The sequence below is a fragment of the Eurytemora carolleeae genome, unplaced genomic scaffold, assembly GCF_000591075.1.
Source record: "Eurytemora carolleeae unplaced genomic scaffold, Eaff_2.0 scaffold160, whole genome shotgun sequence".
In the NCBI taxonomy this organism is placed as follows: domain Eukaryota; kingdom Metazoa; phylum Arthropoda; class Copepoda; order Calanoida; family Temoridae; genus Eurytemora; species Eurytemora carolleeae.
Genome location: NW_019396112.1, coordinates 225,838 through 251,829, shown reverse-complemented (window position 1 = coordinate 251,829; position 25,992 = coordinate 225,838). Strand labels below are relative to the sequence as shown.

General features: G+C 32.1%; 2 protein-coding genes across 3 annotated transcripts; both read right to left on the bottom strand.

Annotated features, from left to right (window-relative positions):
- Window positions 1-398: 398 nt before the first annotated feature.
- Window positions 399-5,453, bottom strand: LOC111695279 (uncharacterized). Of its 2 annotated transcripts, XM_023464537.1 has the most exons (4): window positions 5,298-5,453; window positions 5,030-5,209; window positions 4,597-4,712; window positions 399-1,165 (listed from the first exon to the last, which is right to left on the bottom strand). In XM_023464537.1, the coding sequence occupies exons 2-4, from the start codon at window positions 5,150-5,152 to the stop codon at window positions 1,153-1,155; spliced, it is 252 nt and encodes an 83-aa protein (XP_023320305.1). In that variant the 5' UTR covers window positions 5,153-5,209; window positions 5,298-5,453; the 3' UTR covers window positions 399-1,152. The 2 variants fall into 2 exon arrangements, with proteins under 2 accessions (XP_023320305.1, XP_023320304.1); XM_023464536.1 differs by lacking the exon at window positions 399-1,165 and having other exon boundaries at window positions 4,138-4,712; window positions 5,298-5,452.
- LOC111695257 (bestrophin-4) lies at window positions 5,190-22,647 on the bottom strand. The gene is made up of 14 exons (XM_023464494.1): window positions 22,444-22,647; window positions 21,822-21,925; window positions 20,055-20,189; window positions 19,473-19,580; window positions 18,078-18,136; window positions 16,992-17,149; window positions 14,938-15,015; window positions 12,871-13,125; window positions 9,579-9,659; window positions 8,346-8,422; window positions 7,597-7,691; window positions 6,732-6,821; window positions 5,700-6,342; window positions 5,190-5,421 (listed from the first exon to the last, which is right to left on the bottom strand). The coding sequence occupies exons 1-14, from the start codon at window positions 22,516-22,518 to the stop codon at window positions 5,190-5,192; spliced, it is 2,190 nt and encodes a 729-aa protein (XP_023320262.1). The 5' UTR covers window positions 22,519-22,647.
- Between the last annotated feature and the right edge of the window lie 3,345 nt (window positions 22,648-25,992).

The window sequence follows — 25,992 nt, the reverse complement described above, 5'->3', positions numbered from 1 at the left end:
GTAAACTCCTTCGATCCACCTCCCTACCCCTCCCCCTCTCTTCCACCTTCTAAACGAAGAAGGTCGGAAGAAATATCAGACAGATGATTTATAATATTTTTGTTTCCCTTCAAATTATATCGATATTGAAATACTTGATGATCTCGTAACGAAGCGTCCAATATTTGTGGACAAACATAAAATAGGTTTATGTACTGATAAGCTTATAAAAAACCAGTAGAGAGACCTGGGAGGTGATAGTATAGAAAAACACATTTTATTTCCGATATAATATTGTGGCCTGCAAATTTTTTTACCACCAATTCATTTTTTTGAAAGCTCAAAAGACGACTTACAAGTTACAACTCTGTATTTTAATAGCTCCAGATCATTCATTACTTTCGGGATTCAAAGCAAGATGATTTTTGCGTCGTCCTGTGTTTATTGGGACATATTTAGGGTACATGCTGTCAAAACATTATCAAGTAACTAAACAAATTGTTTCATTATAGTTCCAGAAGATCAATTGTCATTAGCTTTCAATTGAAATTATGCATTGATAGGTTGGCTAGTGGCTATACACATCTTATATACACAGCAGAACGTCAGAATATGTGAGTGTTACAACTCGTAACATGTAAAGATTTGTAACACAAATTTCCATTTTCTTTTCCCATTGGGTAACATAGGATAGGTGGCATTTCTAAGATTAGACGTTTCGGCGCAGAGATCGATTTTTAAGATTTGAGACGGAATACACTGGTTAGTGGATACCCTGCGTTTCCCGTAACAGTCAGTCTTTCTCTTCGATCACTGTAATTAAATCAATAAACTCATCTCGTATTTGATAAACAGCTAGAGACAGTAAGCATTAAGAGGAATAAAATGTCGTTTTTTTCTTCTTCATATTAAAGGATTTTAGAATTCTAAAGAGTTATCGACTAACATATCGCTGAAAACGTTAAGTGCACATTTTCAAAGTTTTGATGATCACTAATCATACAATCTCCAGCGACGTTATATTAGTCAATAAAGACGACATTTTACCCGCTTTAAACTGTTTATGCCTGTACATATGCCAAGGTTTGGATGAAGCTCTGCAGATTAATGTTTTCACTTTACTCAGGTTTCCAGATTCTTCATCTCATTAATTCACAACTTCTCATCATGGTCTTATGACTGCAGTCTAAGTATCAATATATCAAATACAATTTCATTTACTACCCATTTTAGTTTTACCGTAGTCTTGGATATGCTCATCTAAAAAATGTTTTCCAGCATACTGTTATAAACCTTATATCTTGTTATTTATAAAACTTGAACAGTATTTCAATTAGAATATCCGAAAGAAACGTAACGTAAGTTTATGAACTTCAATATTTTTAGAATGTTACCGTCAACCCTCTTTTAAAATAAAATTTCATGCTGAGTTTAGAATCAATTCTACAAAAGTTGTAATTTGTTTTCTTTGTAATTAAGCATCAACTTTGTTATGGATATTATCTTTTTTTCATATTTAAATTATAAATTTATATAGACTAGCCTTATAGGGCGCTTCGCGCCCATCTTCTAAATTAATTGTGAACATGTTCTCTTTGTGTACATCGTAAAAAAAAAAAAATAATTTGCGGATTTTCGCAAAAAATTTCGTGGATTTTCAAAATTTTCAAAAATTTAATGAAGATCGAATTTTGATGGAGACAAATATTTGAAATTTTGATCATTCATAAACATTCCCTGGGGCTCCGTGAGGTCCCACAAAAAATTTGGGCCCGATCGGTTCAGCCGTTTTGAAGTTTATTGGATACAAAAAGACAGACAGACAAACAGACAGACAAACCAAATTTATATATAGATTGCGAAATAAAATAATTTAATAAAAGGAAAGGGCCGATGTTTAAATATATTTTTATTTTGATTGTATATACTGTAAGAGACCTAACAAACCTAAACAAGACAATATATTTTGGATTTTAGCACTTCAAAATTATACTTATATATAGTATGAAAAACACTTTTATGTAAAAAACAACAAATACATTTTTAGTCTGGTCTGATGGTAGGAATACTTGAGCACATTTAACACTGAACACATACACATTTACTAGAATCCAAGAAAATCAAAGTTTTAATGAGGATTAGATTCTAGTAAAATTTTTTACAACGAATTGAATTGTCATTTTCTTTAAAACTGGCTTTTTGGAATTTGGGTATCAAAACCTGAAGAGCAATATAAAAATTTCTTGTTTTTTCCCCTTAATGTATTCATAGTCTAAAGGATTGCAGAAAAGCAGAACTGGATGATCTTACCAACAAAAATGGTCTTTTCAGTTGGAAGACGACATTAACTGAAATTCACAACACTGACTTTGCTGGTCACGATAGCTTGAATATACAGTGGATGCACAAAAGATGGCATGGTTAAGTTTAATCTGGAGAAAAAATACTCTTTTAGAAATGTATCAACTTCATTCTGAAAAGAGAAGAGCCTATGCAGGAAGACGACATTCAAGAATACCAAACCAGAGAAATTCAAACAAAGAGAAACTCAGGATTTCAGCTAGCCTGAGATCCTGCATCCAGTCGACATTTGGCCTTCTTTAAGGTAACTTGTCAATTCTTAGAAAATATAATTTATTTCATAAATCCAAAATGGAAGTTAAAATTGTTATATTTTATGTCTCCTTGTATCAGGTGTGAAACTGGTACAGTTCCTACTCATCTGAATTAATACTATACTGCTGCCCCCACCAACCGAAAAGAACACTGAATATCCATTAAAATTATTGAGATGATATAGTTACTGTTAATATAAAAATATTAATAAAAAGAACAGTTTTTCGAAGTCAAATCTTATAGAAATCCAACAAGACAGCTACGTATAGCAACAAGGCGTATTTTCCGGGAGAACATTTTTTATATTTTTGAGAAATTAAACGTTCATTATCATAATTTCTATTTTTTTAACCTACCCTAGACAATAAAGGAGCAAAATAGTTAAATATTTACATATGTACTGCTCTCTATTGTGTTTAAGGTCCCCCAGATTTCATAATGTTCTGACAACATAAATGAATGATAATATGGTTATACATAAAATTGCATGTTACTTTAAAAAAAAAATATTTTATAAAAATGCTATCTACAGTTTTATTTAAAAAAAAAAATTCTTAAAAGAAAAAAAAAGTTCTCCAGTAATGCTAATATGATCTCATAAAATTCCGTTTTACCATTTAAAATGAAAAATGAAAATGAAAAATGAAATAATGAAAAATGAAAATTATATCTACTTTACACGGATTATTTAATTTCTCAAAAATATAAAGAATGTTCTCCCGGAAAATACGCCTTGTTGCTATACGTAGCTGTTGCTATACGTTGGATTTCTATAAGGTTTGACTTTAGTTTTTCCTATACATTACATTTGAAAACGAACGAGTTTTTGACATCAGGTTTCAAAGATAAAGGGATGAAAAAACCATGTTGGCAGTTCTTATTTTTTTTATAATATTTTCATTTTAAAGAAAGATCAAATTTAATGCTATTATTACTTTCCTAAGTTGCGTGTAGTAAAATCTGTAAAAGCTTCACAGAAATTAAAAATTGTGGCGGCTATGAAAGTCGTCTTTCCTAGGAAGAACCTTTCGCGGCAGGGAGAAGAATAGGGGAGTTTTCTAGAAGCCACGTCATAGATTTATATTTTCTACTTTGTAACTTTATATTTAAAATATAGTTAGTCGTTTATCTAAATCCTCGTCTTATTGCTATCCGCCAAAAAATAAAGAAATCGAGTTTTTGCCAGAAACTCAGATTTTCTAATCACCTATATTTTTGCAACAAATGCCGTAGGCCTTAGGTATTTCAAACGTTGAATACTGCTAGATCAAATAATCTAAGTTATAAAATATAAAAGGTTTGCACTACCAGGTTGCAAAGAATTAGAAAATTTAAGTTTGTGGGCAAAATTCCCTTTTTCTCAACAGTTGGTATCCTTTATGCATCCACAATCAAAATATTTTCCTTTCCCTGCACTTAAGATTTTAACCTGATAGGTTTACCAAACATCAAGAACGAAAAATTCTTTAAACTTCTATTTTCTTCTACACTTTCCTTCTTGGTTTCAGCTCTCTGGTTTATCTTTATTTGATTGATCAGTAAGAACAAGTAGCAGCGTGTATTTTCATAATAAAGTTATAAAAGAGAAAAAAACTTTTATAACATTTGGTACATTAGGACGATAAATAAATTATCTAAAGTCGTATAACAGTAACTTAAAATTATGACAAGTTCTAAATATATAAAAAACTGTTCGTTTTGCGGATTTTTTCGTTTTCACTTTTCAAAAAGAGTTTTGATTATCTCGACGATTTATTCTGAGATTTGGTTTGGTTTGGCGAGACTGGACTGAGAGTATTCACAGAGTTGAGGACGTTAAACTGGTTCTTGAAGGCCCGCACGTTAGCGATTCTCTCCTGCATGCTCCGCTCGTTAGGTGCACTGTAATTGTCTGAGACCTGTCGTGGAACCAGGTTCAGTTGCGGCTCACTGGAACAGGTTTTAAAAGAGTTTTCCGAATGAAGAGAACGAAGAGAACAAGTTTCAGGCTCCTGTTGGTACCTGATTACAGCAGACTCCGGAGGAAGAGATCCGTCCCGAGGCCGGGTCCGGTGATCATTGACAGGAAGTTCAAGAGAATCTAGATTCTCCACGTCAATGCTGGACATCTTATTCATCTAGACAAGGAGAAAGATTGGCTAAACATTTTCCTAAAGTGACTGTAGATATAGTTTCAAGTGAGCTCCCATTTAAAGAGTTCATGCCCGATTCAGAACGGTACCCATTGAGCCTATATATGAGCAACAATGAGGAGGATATCGTCGTTTTCCATCTGAATAGATGGAGGGTCACTTGAAAATAAGTCCACAGTCCCTTTCATCTTCCGTGTAAGCAAATAATCTTATAGAAATCATCAATTATCAAAGAATACCGGAAGGAATTTCGTTATCCTTATTTTCACCCGGTAAACTTTATTATATATTAATTATTTAACCTGAGGTTTGTATCTGGCTTCGGAGTTGATCTGTGGAGAGGAAGAAGGAAGGATGGTTCTTGAAGAGTCCGGTAGATGGGGTTGAGGAGTTCGAGATACTGGAAACTCATCATTAGGTAACATTCTTCTCCAGACAAAACCTTCTTTATCTTTATACCTCTTATTCTTTTTCTTCTTCTCCTTCAAATAAAAACATGGCTCTCATATTAAACTTGGCAACAACAAAAAATATATGAAATGTTGTTTGAAAACTACCACATATTCCAACCTGATTATATTTGATTATATCCTGGAGCTTAGATCCTCTCCGGTTGTAAAGGAATGGAATGGATCCTCTTCTCTCTTCTTCATCATCCTCGCTCTCTGATACCCGTCCTGTACTCAGTATATCCCTGAAATTATCTAATAACCATATATACTATGCTCCAGTAGTATCTTACATAAATACATGAATACGCAGGTCTGCAGGTTTAATTAAGAGAAAAATTGAAAGTGCAAACAGATTCTTTCTTAAGAAAACAAAAAGAGTGCATCTAATTGTGACATTGCTAAATCTTATCATTTTTAAGCTTTCCTCTAGAGAATCAACATTGGACCAGGATAGGAACAAGCTAACATGGGAACAGGTTAACATGGAACATGTGTTCATGAAGTAAAGTTTGTAACATACCGGAGTAAGGATGTTATACTGGATCGGAGGAAGGATGGAATACTAGAGTAACTGGAGTAAGGATGGTATACTGGAGTAAGAATGGTATACCGGAGTAAGGATGTTATACTGGATCGGAGTAAGGATGGAATACTAGAGTAACTGGAGTAAGGATGGTATACTGGAGTAAGAATGGTATACCGGAGTAAGGATGTTATACTGGATCGGAGTAAGGATGGAATACTAGAGTAACTGGAGTAAGGATGGTATACTGGAGTAAGAATGGTATACCGGAGTAAGGATGTTATACTGGATCGGAGTAAGGATGGAATACTAGAGTAACTGGAGTAAGGATGGTATACTGGAGTAAGAATGGTATACCGGAGTAAGGATGTTATACTGGATCGGAGTAAGGATGGAATACTAGAGTAACTGGAGTAAGGATGGTATACTGGAGTAAGAATGGTATACCGGAGTAAGGATGTTATACTGGATCGGAGTAAGGATGGAATACTAGAGTAACTGGAGTAAGGATGGTATACTGGAGTAAGAATGGTATACCGGAGTAAGGATGTTATACTGGATCGGAGTAAGGATGGAATANGATACTCTGATACTCTGATACTCTGATACTCTGATACTCTGATACTCAGATACTCTGTTACTCAAATAGATACTCTGATACTCTGATACTCAAATAGATACTCTGATACTCTGATACTCAGATACTCTGATACTCTGATACTCTGATACTCTGATACTCTGATACTCAGATACTCAGATACTCCGATAAATCTGATACACAGATACACAGATACACAGATACACAGATACACAGATACTCATATGCTCTACATACAAATGATTAGCTTTCTTTGACGAGGTTTAACGTCTCTCTATTGCTACTATGAATACAAGGAACCCACTTAAATGCAGACTAAGCCTAAATGTTTTGTTGTTTCTATGTGTTATGTGCTGGAAGGAGGGAATATTAGTTCTAATACTATAGGATATAATATAAGTATAGGTATCTAGGGAGAAGTTTACTCCTACAACCAATAAACTTACTGTGAGCTAGTGAACCCTGAGAAGGAGCTCCGACCAATCCTCCCAGACCAATCTTTGCAACGATGTTGGAGGATTCTAAAACAAAATGGGTTTGAATAGGATTGTACAAGGCACTATGTAGAGTGCAGTAGATGTAGAAATTTTGTGATTTTGTCCTGCCCAAATGGTCGTAAATCAAAATGTTGTAGTTTTCATTTTTTGCTTCTAGACAGAATAAACTTGCTTTCAGAACTTTCCCAGATTTGGTAAAAATATGCTTTTTCTGATACTGAGGTTTTCTTTTTGAATTATTTTATTCGAAATACGACATACCAACAATAAATTAATTATCACGTAATTAATGGAATAAATAGAACATTTATTTTATTTTACACTTTTTTAATATGTAAAAAATTGCGTGGCGTGACAGTTTTACAATATATATATAATATAGTTTTATTATATATATATATATTGTATTATAATGTACAGAATTTATAAACATGGAAATTGAATGTGAAAAAACTGAGGTAAATTCCAGGTTTTATTTTAAAACTTTATTGAAAAACGATTTATGAATATAAATTTTGCACCTAAGAAGATAGTAGATACCCAATTTGCCCCAATTTGCCCCAATTTGCCCTTAATTAGAAAAGTTTCAGTTCTCAGGTAAAATAGAGGTAATAAACAATTAATAAAATAAAATAATTATATTAAGCTTTTTTTAAACTGTTCCCGCATATTTCATGGCTATTTATTTATTTTTACATCTATGGCAAATCAGGTATAATAAAAAATTGAAAAATTGTCAAGACGACAGTTAATAAACTCTTTCGATTTCTCCGAAGTTTTGGGTTAAACTGTATCCTACCAAGCAGAAGACTGGTGAGAGATAGTTTCTGTCCTTCATCCTCCTCCTCCTCCTCTATCTCAGGCAGGACCATATGACATTTATCTTCAGGTACTCTAGATAGATAGATAGATAGATAGATAGATAGATAGATAGATAGAATTCAGTGTATACTTTCTAGTAAAAACTTGCAAAAGAGTAATACTATCTGCTCTAAAGGCTGCTGATCTTTTTAATCTCTGAATTAGAATTAACACTGAGCTGAGTGTAAGAAAGGCATGTAATAATTAATACAGGGTGTCACTACATACATGAGAATTAAGACTTTCACATCGGAATTTGTTGTATCAAAAAGGACAAAAATCGTTCATCAAAAAAAAAGATTTTACGTTAAATAAGTTTTTCAAAATGTGATAAATCTTCATTTTATCTAAAACGTTGAAAAACAAATCAGAAATTTAGACAATAATTGTTTTAATTGATGAATTTGTTCGTCATTTTTGAGTTTTCAAAACTGACCGGCCACATTTTTAAAATCCCAATCATTGCGTTTCCTTTAGTTAGAATACTGCTGAATTCATCAATTCGTCTGTTTATTGGGGCACCCTGTAGATCAGTGCTGCAACAAGGAGAGAAGTTGGATTTCCCAGTGGAGTGTTTTATTTCTTGTCCTGTTTTTTAAAGTCACGTGGTCAGCTGTTTGAAAAACTTGGCAAGGTGTACTGTGTACTGTTGTAAACCTGAATTGTTAAGTTTTTTCAAGCGCTTACTTCATATCATCAGCTGATCCACGGTACGTTTTCTTCTTACAGTGCATAGAAGCTTCAGTGTAGGGTATAGGGCAGTCCTGAACAAAATACAAATATTTTACGCTGAAACAAAAACAAGAAAATTTTGCAAAAATATTCTGCAGTAGTGACTAGGGGGGGTGGGGGGCAAGTGCTTTTCGAATATCAAAATGTCAGCTTTGAGAAACTTAAAAGAAAAAAGCATCTCGACCCGACCTTTCCTTGCAATTGTGTTGTACGCTACAGTGTACAGTGTACACGGTATAAATACCACAATTATTGTTCCAGTAAAAGTTGTCACTTTCGATCACTTATTGACCACTTAAACATATTTTTTTTTGTGTTTAATATTTTAAACATTTTTGAAATAGGTAGATGCGTTTAAATAAAAAGTAGAAAAGACAACTTTTCTTAATTCATAGTTACTTGGACACGATCCATTGAAGTAAATTTTTTCTTTTACATTTCTGTTTATTTTCTAGGACTATAGAAGACTAACTTTCTTCATAGATATCCTTCATATTCTTCATATCCTTCATATCCTTCATATCCTTCATATCCGTCATATCCTTCATATCCTTCATATCCTTCATATCCTTCATATCCTTCATATCCTTCATATCCTTCATATCCTTCATATCCTTCAAATCCTTCATATCCTTCATATCCTTCATATCCTTCATATCCTTCATATCCTTCATATTCGTCATATCCTTCATATCCTCCATATCCTTAATATCCGTCATATCCTTCATATCCTTCATATCCATCATATCCTTCATATCCTTCATATCCTTCATATCCGTCATATCCTTCATATCCTTCATATCCTTCATATCCTTCATATCCTTCATATCAGCTGGAAACATTTAATCAACATTCTCGACTGTTGCAAAAGAGAATGCACTTATTCGGACTATGTAACACTAATGAGGATGCACTAATAGCAAGGACGTTGAACACAGTCAGGACGCATTATTGCGAACGCACTATATCGAGGACGCACTGTCGATATTAAGGACACATTGGGACGGAACGCGCTTTTAGGACACACTATTGAGGACACACTATTGAGAACGCACTATTGAGGACGCACTTTATAGGAAGCACTACTGTGGAGGCAATATTGTGGACGGACTATTAAGGACGCACTATTGAGGACGCACAAGTTACAGGATCTAATAGGATAAAGAAAAGGATGAAAAAGAAATAAACCTGTTTATCCCAGTAGAAATCTTTAACCATGGGAGGAATCCTCTCCGGGTTCATCAGGATATCACAACCGAGGAATGAAGCCTGAATAATATCTTAATTAAACACAATCTTAAATCAACCAATAAATCAACCTTTAAATCAACCTATAAATCAACCAGTAACTTAACCTATAAATCAACCAATAAATCAACCTATAAATCAACCAGTAAATTAACCTATAAATCAACCAAAACATCAACTTAAAAAATAAAAAGGGTCAGTGTATACTATATGCTGTACACTGTAGTACACTGCACAATTCCTGTGTTTTATGTTCATTGGAATATCTAAAATCATAACTAGAATCTAATGGGCGTCTTTTTATTCCACAGTTTTATGGGCCTTAATGTAAAAAACGCTACACTCAAAAACCACATTAAACGTTCTCGTATAAAATGCTACCAATATAAAAGCTACCAAAAACATTTTAGAAAAAAATCTAATTATTTCTTTTTAGTATTGGTGTTTTTAAATGGAGTACATACTGTTGTTCTCGCACTGCACAATTAAACAATCTCATTATAAACAGATTTTAACATCAAAAGATGCGTTTTTATCATCAAGTAAAGCTTTTAAAGAGCGTTTTATTTGAAAGTTCCTGTATGTAGCGTTTTATGAATAATGAGGTAGCGTTTTATGAGGATACTTTTTTAATTTTTTTAGTATGATCAACACAATCAAAGATAAACAGAGATTGATGTACAAATCTATAATGGTTCAAAGAAAACAGTTTACAAAAATATTATAATATTTTTGTAAACTGTTCATTAAACATTAAACAATGCTTACTCCCTTGACAGTTGTTGCTGCCGAAATTTATAAATTTTGTACTTAAGTTTCAAGCATGCTATTTTATTCTATTCGAACATTTCCCTAAACTTAAAACATTTTATCAATGATCATAATGATATAAAAGTTTAAACATTCAGACGCTTTCTTTTGGCTGAAATGTCATGATTCAAGTTTGCCTTTCTTAGCAGTTTTTCAAGACAAATCATTTAGATTTCAAGAGAATCTTGCATTTAAAGGGAGTGGAGTGGATACGTTTTCAGAATTAGTTTTTTTAAATTATTAAATACCGACGACATAAAATATAAAAAAGTTCTACAATAAACTACAAACGTCATGTATAGGAACATGTTGAGAAAATAAAAATTAATCTTATTATCGAAAATAAGTATTCTTGTTCAATTATTAGTTTCTATTTTCTCATTATTCTGGTTCCTCATTATTCACAAAGATCTTCGCAGATTTTCTAGAATTATTATTGAAAAGACGACATTTGAAGAATTTGAAGAAATCTGCGAAGAAATACTAAGAAAAAAAGAAATTCAATATAATAATGAAAACGATATAATCGATTTTAGCATTGATTTATTGACAAATTTCTTTTGAGAAATATGTTCCTAACCATCTAATTAGATTACTGTATAATTTTTACTTTGTTTTTCGTTGTCGTTATTTAATAATAAAAAAAACTAATTCTGAAAACGTCCACCCCCCAAAGTAGGAGTTTTACACGTCGAATTTGCGCTCAAACTAAGGATTTACAGATCTTTAAAAAGTTTAATATGTCTCAAATGAATCCGAAAGAAGTTTTCTACAACACTGCATACTCAGTTCAACTACCTTACATAGCCGGTCACTCCCTTTAACCATACTGCCGGGTAGGGATAGGATGGCATCATATTGAGGTCAGTTATTTAACATGCCAGGTTTTTTTACTTTAAAGTTTCTCCACAAGAATGTGAGTTATTTATCACATGACATAATTGTATTCTCGATAAGATTGCTTCATCTCTGTTTGCTAACTTTTCAAATATATTGATATTAATATGTTTGATCAGATTACCCCTGTTAAGTGCATGATGTAAGAAAACACAAACCTACCAAGTCTGCAATTTTGAAATAAAGAATAAAGATTGTAGATCTTAGAGTCTCTTGAAATCTCTTGCATCTAGTGTTGTTTATGGTAATGTGGGTCGCTTTTAGAAAAAAATAATGTTGAAGTTTGCTTTTAAAAAACTTTGCATTATCTTTATCCTAAAAAAATTGAAAAAGTAAAACGACCCAAAACGATCCGAAAACGATCGTTACAACGAATAAGAGCAAATGTGTAGAATAAAATTTATTTTTAGAAATATTTACTTTTCTTACACTATGCCAAGTTTTGATCCTTGAAAGAAAATGTATGGAAAAAACGATCCAAAAAAGACAGAACTGAACTGTTCTTCATACAGATATAGTTATGCTTGTCATCCATATTTATCTTCAGTTTTTTCAATTTCTTCATGGTATTATACACTGATAATTATTTATGCTTAACAGCATCATGTATATGCTTGCCGTGCCTATTAAACAATTTTAACTATTTTTGTCCATTCACACTTAAACCTTGATGTGTGTCAGATCTTGTATCACATAAAACGATACATGTCGTGACTCGGACATTTTTTTCGGCAACTTTTTAAGTCATCATGCTGATTTTGATCTACTCTTGGCTATTTTAAGATACTGAATTTTTTTTTTCGTAGACCTGCGATGAAGAAGAAAATCATTTCGTCAATTTTTATCGTAAATTACAATGTTTTCTTTATTTGTAAATAGATTTTTGATAATTTATTTTAGAATCAAATACTATGAATGATTTTCAGATTTTAAAATCGCTGTAAAGTGTATAAAACCAGTACATCTTAACCTGTCTGTATAGTATAAACCAGTTTACCTTAACCTGTCTGTATTGTATAAACCGGTTTACTTTGACGTGTCTGTATATTATAAACCGGTTTACCTTAACCTGTCTGTATAGTATAAACCGGTTTACCTTAACCTGTCTGTATAGTATAAACCGGTTTACCTTGACGTGTCTGTATAGTATAAACCAGTTTACCTTAACCTGTCTGTATAGTATAAACCAGTTTACCTTGACGTGTCTGTATAGTATAAACCGGTTTACCTTAACCTGTCTGTATAGCATAAACCAGTTTACCTTAACCTGTCTGTATAGTATAAACCAGTTTACCTTGACGTGTCTGTATAGTGTAAACCGATTTACCTTAACCTGTCTGTATAGTATAAACCGGTTTACCTTGACGTGTCTGTATAGTATAAACCGGTTTACCTTAAATCGTCTGTATAGTATAAACCGGTTTACCTTAACCTGTCTGTATAGTATACACCGGGTTACCTTAACCTGTCTGTATAGTATTAACCGGTTTACCTTGACGTGTCTGTATAGTATAAACCAGTTTACCTTGACGTGTCTGTCGATCAGCCAATTAAGTTCAAAATCCTCGTCATCGTCTCCGAACGGATTAATCAGCTGTTCAGCAACCTTGAGGAGACCCATGTAGAAGAAGAACTGAAGAACTGTGAATATGGGAATATAAAGATCAATGTCTAGAGGGATCCTACCACTTCTCATTGCCTTGTGTACACTAAACCCGTCAATCTTCTGCCGACCAATGATGGTAAAGATAAAGAACACGTAGGTTGCCAATGTTACAACCTTAATTAAATAATTTAATATAATCTAATCCCAATCGCTTAATTAATCTGGAGATTAATAACAAGAGGAGAACAAGCATTATTTAATCTGGAGATTAAGAAAAAGTGGAGATCGAAGCATTAATCTCGATATCCACCATTCTAAAGTTTTCAGCTCTGAACCATCAATAAATCTAATTACAATAATGTTTATATTTCTTAAAGACTATCATAAAATGTTATAGTGAACCTTATTCAATTTTAATTGAATTTAGTTTATATCCTATTAAAGGTTAAAGAGCTAGAATGTCTTTTGTGATTTAAAATAGCTAAAAATAAAAAGAGAGAAAGTTCAAGCAACTAGTATTTATAGAACTTTCTAATTCAGAACTAGAGAATACAGGATATGGAACTAGAGAATACAAGATATGGAACTAGAGAATACAGGATATGGAACTAGAGAATACAGGATATGGAACTAGAGAATACAGGATAAAGAACTAGTGAATACAGGATATGGAACTATAGAGAATACAGGATATGGAACTAGAGAATACAGGGATATGGAACTACAGAATACAGGATAGAGAACTAGAGAATACAGGATATGGAACTAGAGAATACAGGATAAAGAAATAGAGAATACAGGATATGGAACTAGAGAATACAGGATAAAGAAATACAGAATACAGGATAAAGAAATAGAGAATGCAGGATAAAGAAATAGAGAATACATGATAAAGAAATTATAGAGAATACAAGATATGGAACTAGAAAATACAGGAATTGGAACTAGAGAATACAAGATATGGAACTAGAGAATACAGGAGAAGGAACTACAGAATACAGGATATGGAACTACAGAATACAGGATATGGAACTAGAGAATACAGGATATGGAACTATAGAATACAGGATAAGGAACTAGAGAATACAAGATATGGAACTAGACAATACAGGATATGGAACTAGAGAATACAGGATAAAGAAATAGTGAATACAAGATATGGAACTAGAAAATACAGGATAAAGAAATAGAGAATACAGGATAAAGAAAAAGAGAATACAGGATAAAGAAATAGAGAATGCAGGATAAAGAAATAGAGAATACAGGATAAAGAAAAAGAGAATACAGGATAAAGAAAAAGAGAATACAGGATAAGGAACCAGAGAATATAGGATAAGGAACTATAGAGAATACAGGAGAAGGAACTAGAGAATATAGGATAAGGAACTATATAGAGAATACAGCATAAGGAACTAGAGAATACAGGATAAAGAAATACAGAATACAGGATAAAGAAATAGAGAATACAGGATAAAGAAATAGAGAATATAGGATAAGGAACTATAGAGAATACGGGATAAAGAACTAGAGAATACAAGATAATGAACTAGAGAATACAGAATATGTAATTATAGAATACAGGATAAGGAACTAGAGAATACAGAATTAGGAACAGGAGAATACAGAATAAAGAACTAGAGAATGCAGGATGATAAATGATAAGGAACTAGAAAATACAGGATAAGGAAGTAGAGAATGTATAATCAGGAACTAGAGAAAAAGCTGAATCGTAGGAAATCTGAGAAAATATTTAGCAAAAAGTAAGAAAGTTCTTCTGACATTGAAATAAAAAGAAACACTCAGACTCAAGGTCTAGAAAACATTTGGAAAACTTAAACAAAACATAGGTTTGATAAATTAACTTTGTCAAGATTATAAATCTACATTTATCCATTCATTAAACTTAGATTCAAGTTGGGATAAGTGGGGAAGGAGGTATTATCTTAAAGTCTCTAATTATTTGTTGGATCAATTTAAAATGTTAACCTGAGTATAAACCATAGGAATAGAAACCCAATCATAACACCAGAGTAAACCACATTTAGCTCGGAACTCACAAAACTCCTAGAATAGTAATATAGTTAAAGAACTAGTGAGTTAATAATCTCCTAGAATAGTAATATAGCTGGAGAACTAGTGAGTTAATAAACTCCTAGAATAGTAATATAGCTAGAGAACTAGTGAGTTAATAAACTCCTAGAATAGTAATATAACTAGAGACCTAGTGAGTTAACAAACTCCTAAAAGTAATTTAGTTAGAGAACTAGTGAGTTAAAAAACTCCTAGAATAGTAATATAGATAGAGAACTCGTGAGTTAATAAACTCCTAGAATAGTTATATAGTTAAGAACTAGTGAGTTAATAAACTCCTAGAATAGTAATATAGCTAGAGAACTAGTGAGTTAATAAACTCCTAGAATAGTAATATAGCTAGAGAACTAAGTGAGTTAATAAACTCCTAGAATAGTAATATAGCTAGAGAACTAGTGAGTTAATAAACTCCTAGAATAGTAATATAGCTCCTAAAAGTAATTAAGTTAGAGTAACTAAATTCAAAATACCTATGTTACCAGACTGTCATAATTTGAAGAAACGATGATTTGTACAAATTTGAATTTTGAATTTTTTTAGAAATAAGTGTCAAGAAATTTCATTTTTTTGTTCTGGTCTACAGAACACTTCACATTTTCTTTGATTTATTGTTTTTTATTGACATTTTAAATTTATTTTTGACAGTTGCTAATTGTCTCCACTTAAACTTTCCAAAAATCAAACTATTGCCAAAATTTTTATGTAAGTTTTGGGTAATTGTTTGAAGTTTTGTGGAATATTTGAGAAAAATGAATCTGCTTCTCGATTGCATTTAACTCTCAAAAAAGAATAAATAGGTTAAGAAGTGGGTGAACGGGGTTTACCTATCAATATTTTGTACTTTTTGAAATCAATCTTGCACAAGCTAGATAAAGATTTGAGCCGCGGCTCAAATGTGGTTGGTTCCACTTAAAATTGTATTCAATTTTGCAAGATTTAAGTCGGCGCTCAATTGAAACCGATTTTTGGCAGATTTAAGCCGCAGCTCATTAAATTTGGACTCAGTTTATCTTTTTTCCTTCATTTTCTTTCAGCTTGATCCTCCATTTTTATTGAAGTTGACTATAGTGAAGTTGAAGTGAATGTTAAGAATAGTTGAGAATGGAATGTGTCCTTGTCTGTATCCTGTTGAAGCAGTATTTAACAGAGTTCTCAATATATTCTACTCTTAACCCAGGTATTAACAGTGTCTTAAGGCTTTAACAAAGAAATCCCAGTATTGCAGAATCACCCAATAATAATTACATTTGAATAGTAAAATAACTTTAAATTTAGATCCGTATTTTGAACAGAATGTCAGTTCTTTGGAATTTGTGCTCTATAAATTTTAATTTCAGAAGCATCGTCCTAGAAGCAAAACATAAAAAACGAGTTCAACAAAAATATAAAAATGTAATAAATGTTCGGTGGAATAAGATTACGTGATGTTAGGCTTTCTTCTTTTATAATTTACAAATAGACTGTTATATATGATTATTAAATATTTTTAATTAGCACCCATTAAATCTTTTCTACTTTCATAAAATTAAATAATCATGAACTTATCATTTGTTAATCAAAGGAAAAAGTTGAAATATTAAATTCAAGAAGACATTTTTCCCAATCACAATAATCTCATCAAAGAATAGTCTAGTGTCCAAATTTGCTTTTCTTTAGTTGATCTACACAGGGCAACTCACTAAAATTGAGACTGTAATGACGACCTGAAAAGCTCGAATGACGATTTCAAGGTTAAAAAATTGGTTTCCTGCTTTAGCTTTAGTGAGTACAGCAATGTATTCTTAACGATTTGACTAAATAAGAAACAAGTTAAAGTAACCCTGTTCCCGTAAACTTCGGGCCGACCTTGAACCAGCTAGAGCAAGCAGTACAGTACACATACGGACTATTAGGTAAACCGGGACCGTGCATCAAATGAATCAGTCCCTTCTGTGGAGATTCTAACCTACCCTCATGATGTTCTCTAGGGAATACTGGTTCAGTAGTTTCCCCTTCTTAGTTGCCTCTTGTAGTCTGTATATAAACCAGGTGCAGGGAACCCAGTAGGTGTTAAACTCATTTGCGGGAACTGCGGAGAAAAATTCCATTTCGGTCTTCGTCATAAAACCTAAAAAAACTTTTTTGAAAACTGAAAAATTGGGACTGCGTTTTCAAAGTTGCGCCTCTCACAAAGTAAAATCACGCAATATTGCAATAAGAATGCCTGAGTGAGTCGAGTAACACATATGTAATATGTATATTTCTACTCTAAAATATAAACTTTGCTCGAGCATTGAAATTGTATTTGTATATTGATGCAACGTTCGGGTATTGAAAGCGGCATTTTATGAAAGGTTTTTCGGAGATTTCTCAGTAGATGTTTATATCCAGGTTTTATATCTTATTTTGATTTATACGTCAATTCTGGAGATATTTGGTATGAGAGAAGTTATCAATAAATCTCAACCCAACCCAAATACAATTTCAATTCCCTTCATAATATTTAACAATTCAAGTCTGCAAATATGTGATCCAAACCAAATATTTTTTGTTTACATTTATTCTGGAGAACTGCTTATGTGTAAACAATAAGACAGAGTATCATTGTTTTCAAGAACCGCAGAGGGGAACATAGAAGAACTGTATAAAACGTGACCCTCCAAGCAAAGAAATAGGGTAGGGCAACGTAAGGCAGGGAAGGGAAAGAAGGAGAATGAAAACTACATGCTTCAACTACATGATCAAGGGAAGGGAAGGAAAGAAGAAGAATGAAAAATACCTGCTTCAACTACATGATCAAGGGAAGGGAAGGAAAGAAGGAGAATGAAAACTACCTGCTTCAACTACATGATCAAGGGAAGGGAAGGAAAGAAGGAGAATGAAAACTACCTGCTTCAACTACATGATCAAGGGAAGGGAAGGGAAAGAAAGAGAATGCAAACTACCTGCTTCAACTACATGATCAAGGGAAGGGAAGGAAAGAAGGAGAATGCAAACTACCTGCTTCAACTAAATGATCAAGGGAAGGGAAGGGAAAGAAAGAGAATGCAAACTACCTGCTTCAACTACATGATCAAGGGTTGGAAATCTCTGCTTTACAGCTGAAGATATGGATCTAAAACAATAATAATAAAACAAATTAAAAGTATTATGTTGAGCTTGTATAAATGATAACAAGTATGTCAGGTATCTTCAATAGCAAATGAATTGAGTCTCTACCACAAAATCCCTATATTTTTGCAACCCAATGTCGTAGACCTTAGATATTTCAAACTATGAGTTCTGTTAGATCCAATAATCAAATAAGTTTAAAATATCAAAGGTTAGCACCATCAGGCTGCAAATTCTCAATTCCTTCCATAGGGAAATTTTGTAATTGAAAACTAAAGATACCATTACGTAATTACAGTCATTTTAAAATTAATTTTAGTTATTTATATTATTACTCCCTAAAATAGAACAAATAAGCTAGAGCATTGACCGACAAAAAGCTATATGTCCTTTTTAAATGTTAATCCTTATTTTTTAATCCTGTAAAATATTTCTAAATCTAAATCTAGTTTCTATGTTAATACACTATGTGAATATAAACTAATATATATAGTTGAGAAACCGGACTGAAACAATATTGACTTTATCTAGTTCAATAAATGAAACAGATATCGGTGCATATTGAACTCAGTTGGTTCAAAGCTAATAGTAGGGTTTAATAAAATAGAAAAGGAAAATGAAATGTATAAGAAGGGTCGATCTAAAGGTACTGATCACTTTTCTCATATTCTAATTTCTAATCCTGATATCTATGTAACCATGATATTTTAAACTATGAATTCTGTTGGATCATTAAGTCTAAGTTTGAAATATCAAAGGTTTACAACATCAGGTTTCCAAAAAATAGGGATTAGAAAATTAGAGTTTGTGATTAGCGTTAAGATGCTTTAAGGGTAGAATGGCTTTTTTACAAAATTTACGACATAAAAAGGTGTGGTTCGGAAATAGAATCTGGTTCAGGACTAGGATCTGGTTCAGTACTAGGATCTGGTTCAGAACTAGGTTCTGGTTCAGGATTAGGATCTGGTTCAGGACTAGGTTCTGGTTCAGGACTAGGTTCTGGTTAAGGACTAGGTTCTGCTTCAGGACTAGGTTCTGGTTCAGGACTAGGTTCTGGCAGAACTAGGTTCTGGTTCAGGATTAGGATCTGGTTCAGGACTAGGTTCTGGTTCAGGACTAGGTTCTGGTTCAGGACTAGGTTCTGGTTCAGGACTAGGTTCTGGTTCAGGACTAGGTTCTGGTTCAGGACTAGGTTCTGGTTCAGGACTAGGTTCTGATTCAGGATTGGGCTCTGATTCAGGATTAGTTTCTGATACAGGACTTAATTTTGATTCAGGATCCTAGGTTTGGTTTCGGACTAGGGTCTTTCGCAAGACTAGGTAAGGGTTCTGGTCTTATACCTGAGAACTAGAATGAGAGCAAGGTTCATATATCTCATGAGAGATCTTCTCAACATTCGAGACTCCTCATCGAACCCTTCGACATAGCAGGCTATCGAATGGAACAGCCTGCAGAGAAATGTTAGAAAAAACTAAACTAAGTTAAACCACGCTAGGTTAACACATAAATATTTCTAAAAAAATAAATCAATTATTCTTTTTTAACTGCAAACTCTTAGATTAAGTAACTAATTTCTGTTTATTAGTTTTGAACTTTTACATTTCTATCTCGTTGACACTAAATGTTTGTCTACAAAGCTCACAATAAAGACCATCAATGATAAAAATATCATTATTTCAACGCGAGCAGTCGGGAAATTAAGATGAACGATCCCTCTTCTATTACTTTAATTTTTTAATCATAATATCTCTGAAACCTGATCTTGTAAACCTTACATTTCATACTAGGAATTCTGCTTAATCAAATTGTCAAAGTTTGACATGTAAAAGGTTTCCAACATTAGTTTAAGTTGATATAGGGATTATAAAATTAGAGTTTGAGGCGAGTATTAGTTCTTTTAAAATATATGATTATAAGCCTACTTGTCCGGCCAAGGGATCGCTAGAAACTGCTGCCACCATCTCGAGGCTACATAGGACACATAGAACCCCAGGACGAAGGAGAGAGGGATCAGGTTCAAGAACGCGTCGAAATATTTAACAACACTTTCGAACAACCTAGAACAGAAGAAAAGTTGTTTAAAGATCAAAACTTTTGGTTGGGATAGCGCTTAGCAGCAACGACTGAACTCTATATCCGTTTTAAGGATTAAAGGATTAGTAATTAAAAGAGAATGATGGAGACTTGAATTAAACCATCAGAGGGTAGATCGAGTAGAACTAACGGATCGTGTTATAAACACAGCTAGGAACAAATTGCAACCTAATGTCGTTTTGACCTCGAATGTTTAACTTTTAAACATAATAAAAGATAGTTTTCATCCCAGGCGTACAATTTAGTTTGTTTTATATTTCATTTGGTTTCTTCAACGAAAAATAAGTTTAAAATAATTTTCTAGAAACCAAGCTTGGTTTTTTCATTCATTGTCTTTTAATTAAGTTCTACATTTAAACCTAACCAGACATTATTACGTTAATTATAAAAATACATATAAAATTTTCACTGTGGGTTTTTATTCAAAGCGCCTTATTTTCTAAAACGTCTTGACTTTTAAGAACAGACAGCTTCAGAAAAATGTTGGGAAAAAGTTATCTTTGATTACATTTTTTAACAATATTTTAATCTTCAATTGTGGCTTTATCTGTGAGCATCGTCTCTTTGTACAGTATAAAACAATAACAGTAAAATTATGTCGGATTTTCAAATATTTTTTCGCACATTTTTTAAATTTCACAAAAATCTGAAGCAATTTTAGATACAACTTTTTGTAATTCTGAGCATCCATAAACCTTCCCTGGGGTCATGCGAGATCCCACACAAAATTTGGGCCCGATCGGTTCAGCCGTTTTTACGTTTATTGGATTCAAACAAAGAAACAGACAAGCAAAGTATATATATAGATACTAGGCTTTTAAGGCGTTTTGCGCCCATCTTCTATTTTAATTGTGTAGACATACAAGCAAAGTATATATAGATATAGATGACTCAAATGACTAGACTCAAATGAAAAAATTTGGAGAAAAAATTTGATACAGAAAAGTTTTTATGTTGAGTCTTTAAAATAAGAAGAGCAGTTTTAATTTTTCTTAAATATGAACAAGCTAAAAGATTCATGATATTATCTGAATCAACTCTATGTGGATTAAATTGGTCAAATGAAACTTAATTATTATAAGGTTTACAAATAGAGCCACACAAATTAAGGACGATTTCGCAATTTTTTTGGGAACTCCCTATATTTCATCGTTATTGTTAAGATTTAGTAATAAAAAAATTCCATCCCTAAAAATCTACGAAAAAATCTAATAAGCTCTACGAGTTTTTAATTAAAGTATTTTACAATACTAGGATTACAAGGACGCTTCGAACTCATCTTTCTAATAATTATCTTAACATATCATTGCTGATTTATCTGAAAGGCTTTCTTTTTCGCATTCAAAACAATGAATAAAGAAACTGAGTCATTAACACAAGCTCAAATTTTCTAATCCCTATATCTTTGCAACCTGATAACCTGTTAAAGCTTTGATATTTTAAACTTAGATTATTTGATTAAACGGAATTCATAGTTTAAATATCAAAGAATTATGACATTGAGTTGCAAAGAAATAAGGATTAAAAATCAGAGTTTGTGACGAAAACTCAGTTCAGTTCAGTTATTGGATAATTTTAGGATAGTAAAAACTTACTCTTTCTGTGCCGGGGACATGAGCTGTCTGTAGATAACTCCAAGGAGAATATAAACGATTAAGAAAAGAAGCAGTTCACGACATATTAGTTTATATAGTGAACCCTGGAGAGAACATCAAAATAAGTAAATACTGTTGTGCCAAACATTTAAAAAGCAATATAGACCAAAAAATTATATTTTTCTTTAATTCAAAATATTTTTGTTTTGTTTCAAAATCCAAATTCTTTTTAAAACTCCACGGGCAACGCATGGAAATTCAGCTAGTTTTGCAAAAAATATCATTTATGATAACTAAAAGGATTTTAAAAGAATGAAATAAACTGGCGTTAATTTATATTGACAAACAAAAACTGTAACTTTTATTTTTTAGTATAAAGTAAAAGTTTAAAATTTCTTAGGGCTTGTGGTTTTTGAAATGTTATTTTTTATTTCTATTGTTTGCTACCCTAAATTGTTCGATCATCTTATTTACTTGATAATTCAATGCTACAGAGTCGAAGCTAAAAGGGAAAAGGGATGCTTGGCTTTTCTTCTTTAGAATATAAAAATAATTCTAAGTTAAAATTATATAAAATAAACCAGAATAGAAAAAAGGAATCACTAATTATGATGAACCCTTCCTTCCACTTGAAGAGAAGCCTGGTGAATCCCCCTGCGGTGGAGGACGCAACATCCCTCTGATAGGAGATAGTCATGCTGATTGTTTATAAACCTTGTAATGATATAAAACAGGATTATTTAGCTGCATTTTCCTTCCCCCACCTCCTCCCCGAGCAATCTTCCTGGCATCACTGAAACACTGTGTGACGTCACACTACTCTGACCGGAGTGTCAACTGCTGCTGACCAGTCTCCGCTGGTCAGCGCATTCGGTCCAACCCGGTCCTAGTACCCGGCCTCTTATAGTCGGCACGGTACAAGTCTTTGGACAGTGGAAATCCGTGCCAGTTCGGGTCAACGCAGCAGTAGCGGGGGGGGGGGGAGAAGGCTATTATTCCGGAAAAGAAAAGCGATTGAAAATATGAACTAGTTTTCTCTGGTTCTCAGGTATAATTTGGCCAGTAAACTTTTTTAACATTATGGACGTACATTTTCGAGATACAATTTTTGGTTGGATGAGTTTTTTTACTATACTGCCATGTTTCAATATCAATATATCCTTAGTTTCAAAAAAATTGCCTGTTTCTATGTTCTTTTACTTTAATTATTCGATAATATTATAAAAATGTACTACTATTCTGCGTGTATAAAAGTTTATCCAGGGGATAGACTACCATTCCTCCCCCCCCCCCCTTCTGTATACGCCCTTATTTCTAATGTAACTGCTAATATCTGGTAATATAGAATTAAGGATTTCAGCAAAGCATTATCTTGAGCTTAAGTTTAGAAAAGTTACTTAAAGTATAATCTCCTCAATAGTATAAATTCCGAGTTCCTACTTATTTAAGATAAATATTTGAAGATATTTAACATTGTTCATTGATTATTCTTCCTAACTCACATTCACACTTTTAGTTTAAACAACACTCAAACTGGGGGGAGGGGCTTTCTTTAAATAGAAAATAATTGGAATGGGGAGGGCCTTTCTTTATATGGGAAAAAATGGGAATGGGAGGGGGGGGGGGGGGTGTTATAAAGTTGAAGCTATAAAATCTTTTTTGTATTTTTAAAAAAAAATGATGCTTATTAAATCTTCTAATTCCCTTAAAAACTAAGTTTTGTATTAGAAACTAAGTGAAAGAAATTGTGCACTTCTCATCTCAAGAACTACCTCTCACTCACCCCTCACTCACCCCAGACTAACCAAAGTGCATTCGGTTTCTTATATTTGAAATCAAATGTGTTTTGGTCTATAATTCAACAATCTTGTACCTTAGGGATTTCTTTATTTTATACTTTTTCCTTAAAAATACATATGCCGACAAAAAAGTATTTAAGAAAAAAGACAAAAAAAATTGTGTTTAATGGGTCAAATTGTGATCGAAAGTCACAGATTTCTGGAATATTGACAGAACCGTTAAATCCACGTGCACTGTCCCTTTTTCAGAGGAAGGTCGTGACGGTTGTTATCCTGACCTTTTAGGCCGGAGTATATTATTAACGGACAAGTAAAATTTAACAAAAAATGATTTGTGTCAGAAATATTCTGAAATTTTGGATAATCTCTCCTTAACTAGACATAATAATCTGAACATTTTGTTACACATTTTTCTATATATACATATTTATAAACATATTTTTATAATTACTTTATTTTCTATATATACATATTTATAAACATATTCTTATAATTACTTTATTTTCTATATATACATATTTATAAACATATTCTTATAATTACTTTATTTTCTATATATACATATTTATAAACATATTTTTATAATTACTTTATTTTCTATATATACATATTTCTAAACAAAACAGGAAACATATTCATAAATTAATTTATTTTCTATAAACAGAAAACATATTCTTTGAAGTACTTTATTTTCTATAGATACATATTTCTGAACAAAACATATTTTTAAGAATTTTTTCCAAAGTAGAAAATTAAAAACATTTTGAGAATAGCAATGTATGGTATGTACTCGTATTGATATTAGTTTAACAACCATATATATCAGCAAAGATTAGTCCAATTTCTGATCAAAGATATCTATATTTTTATAATATTCTTGGATCTAATAATATGCATTAAGTCGGTTCGTTTTTCTTTTGATTTGGCATAGTCAAAGAAAAACATTTTTTTCAAATACGCTAAATTTTTACCCTGACAGAAAATATATGCAAAAATATTAAAAACGATCACTGTATACATATATACACTTGCGATACATACAGAATAGAAAAATATTAAAAACAGACTACATATAGTCTAAAAACAGGCTACATTCAGAATACATACCAACTACATACAAAATACATACCAACTATATAAAGTACATATAGTCTTTAAACAGACTACATTCAGAATACATGCCAACTACATACAAAATACATACCAACTATATAAAGTACATATAGTCTTTAAACAGACTACATTCATAATACATGCCTACTACATACAAAATACATACCAACTATATAAAGTACATATAGTCTAAAAACAGACTACATTCAGAATACATACCAACTACATACAAAATACTTACCAACTATATAAAGTACATATAGTCTACAAACAGACTACATTCAGAATAATTACCGATTACATACGAATTTCATACCAACTATATAAAATACTACATATCTATATATAAATTTGGCTTGTCTGTTTGTATCCAATAAACGTCAAAACGACTAAACCGATCGGGCCCAAATTTTTTGTGGCACCTCGCGTTATCCCAGGGAAGGTTTATGAATGATAAAAATTTTAAAAAAATGTGTTTTAAAGGTTTTTAATTTTGTAAAAAAATTTAAATTCTTAAAAATCCGCGAATTTTTTTTTAAAAATCCGCAAAATTTTTTTCTTCTTTGTTTTTAAATGTAAACAAAAAGAACAGGTTCACAATTTAAATAGAAGATGGTCGCGACGCGCCCTAAAACCCTAGTGTATATATAAAGGACTACATACAGACTACATATAGTTTTCATACAAACTAAATACCGACTATATCCAGACTATAACAAACAAACAACATCAAGTTTCAAAGAAGGGTATGAATTGTTTGCACCAATAATTTTATTTTAAAATTCTATTATTTTTTATTTTTACCCACAGTTCTAGTGTCATCTCTGAAATAATAACTGCAACTCTATACTTTGATCTACATCTTTACAATAAATTGTTCAAACTAAGGTTTTCAATTCAATTTTGAGTTTATAATATGTAAAATGTAATTTGCAATATTTCTTGATCAGTATAAATATTTAGTTTTAGTGATATTAGTGGGCCAGTGACACAAAATATTCTATGGTTTGTTAAATACTGATTTTATTATTCAGTTCCTCTAGTTACGGTTACATTTTGTAGTGTAAAGGGGGGGGGGCTTGTTGGTTTTTTGAAGAGGTGGATTTGGAAACAATAGGAGGAGAGGGGAGGGCTAGTTTTAAGTGTATAGCAAAATACATTGAATTAATTGATAAATAAAGATTAAAGAAATACTTAATTCATTTCAGAACAAAAGTAACTCCTTCATTTAAAAAATTCCAGAGAAAATTTTATTGAAA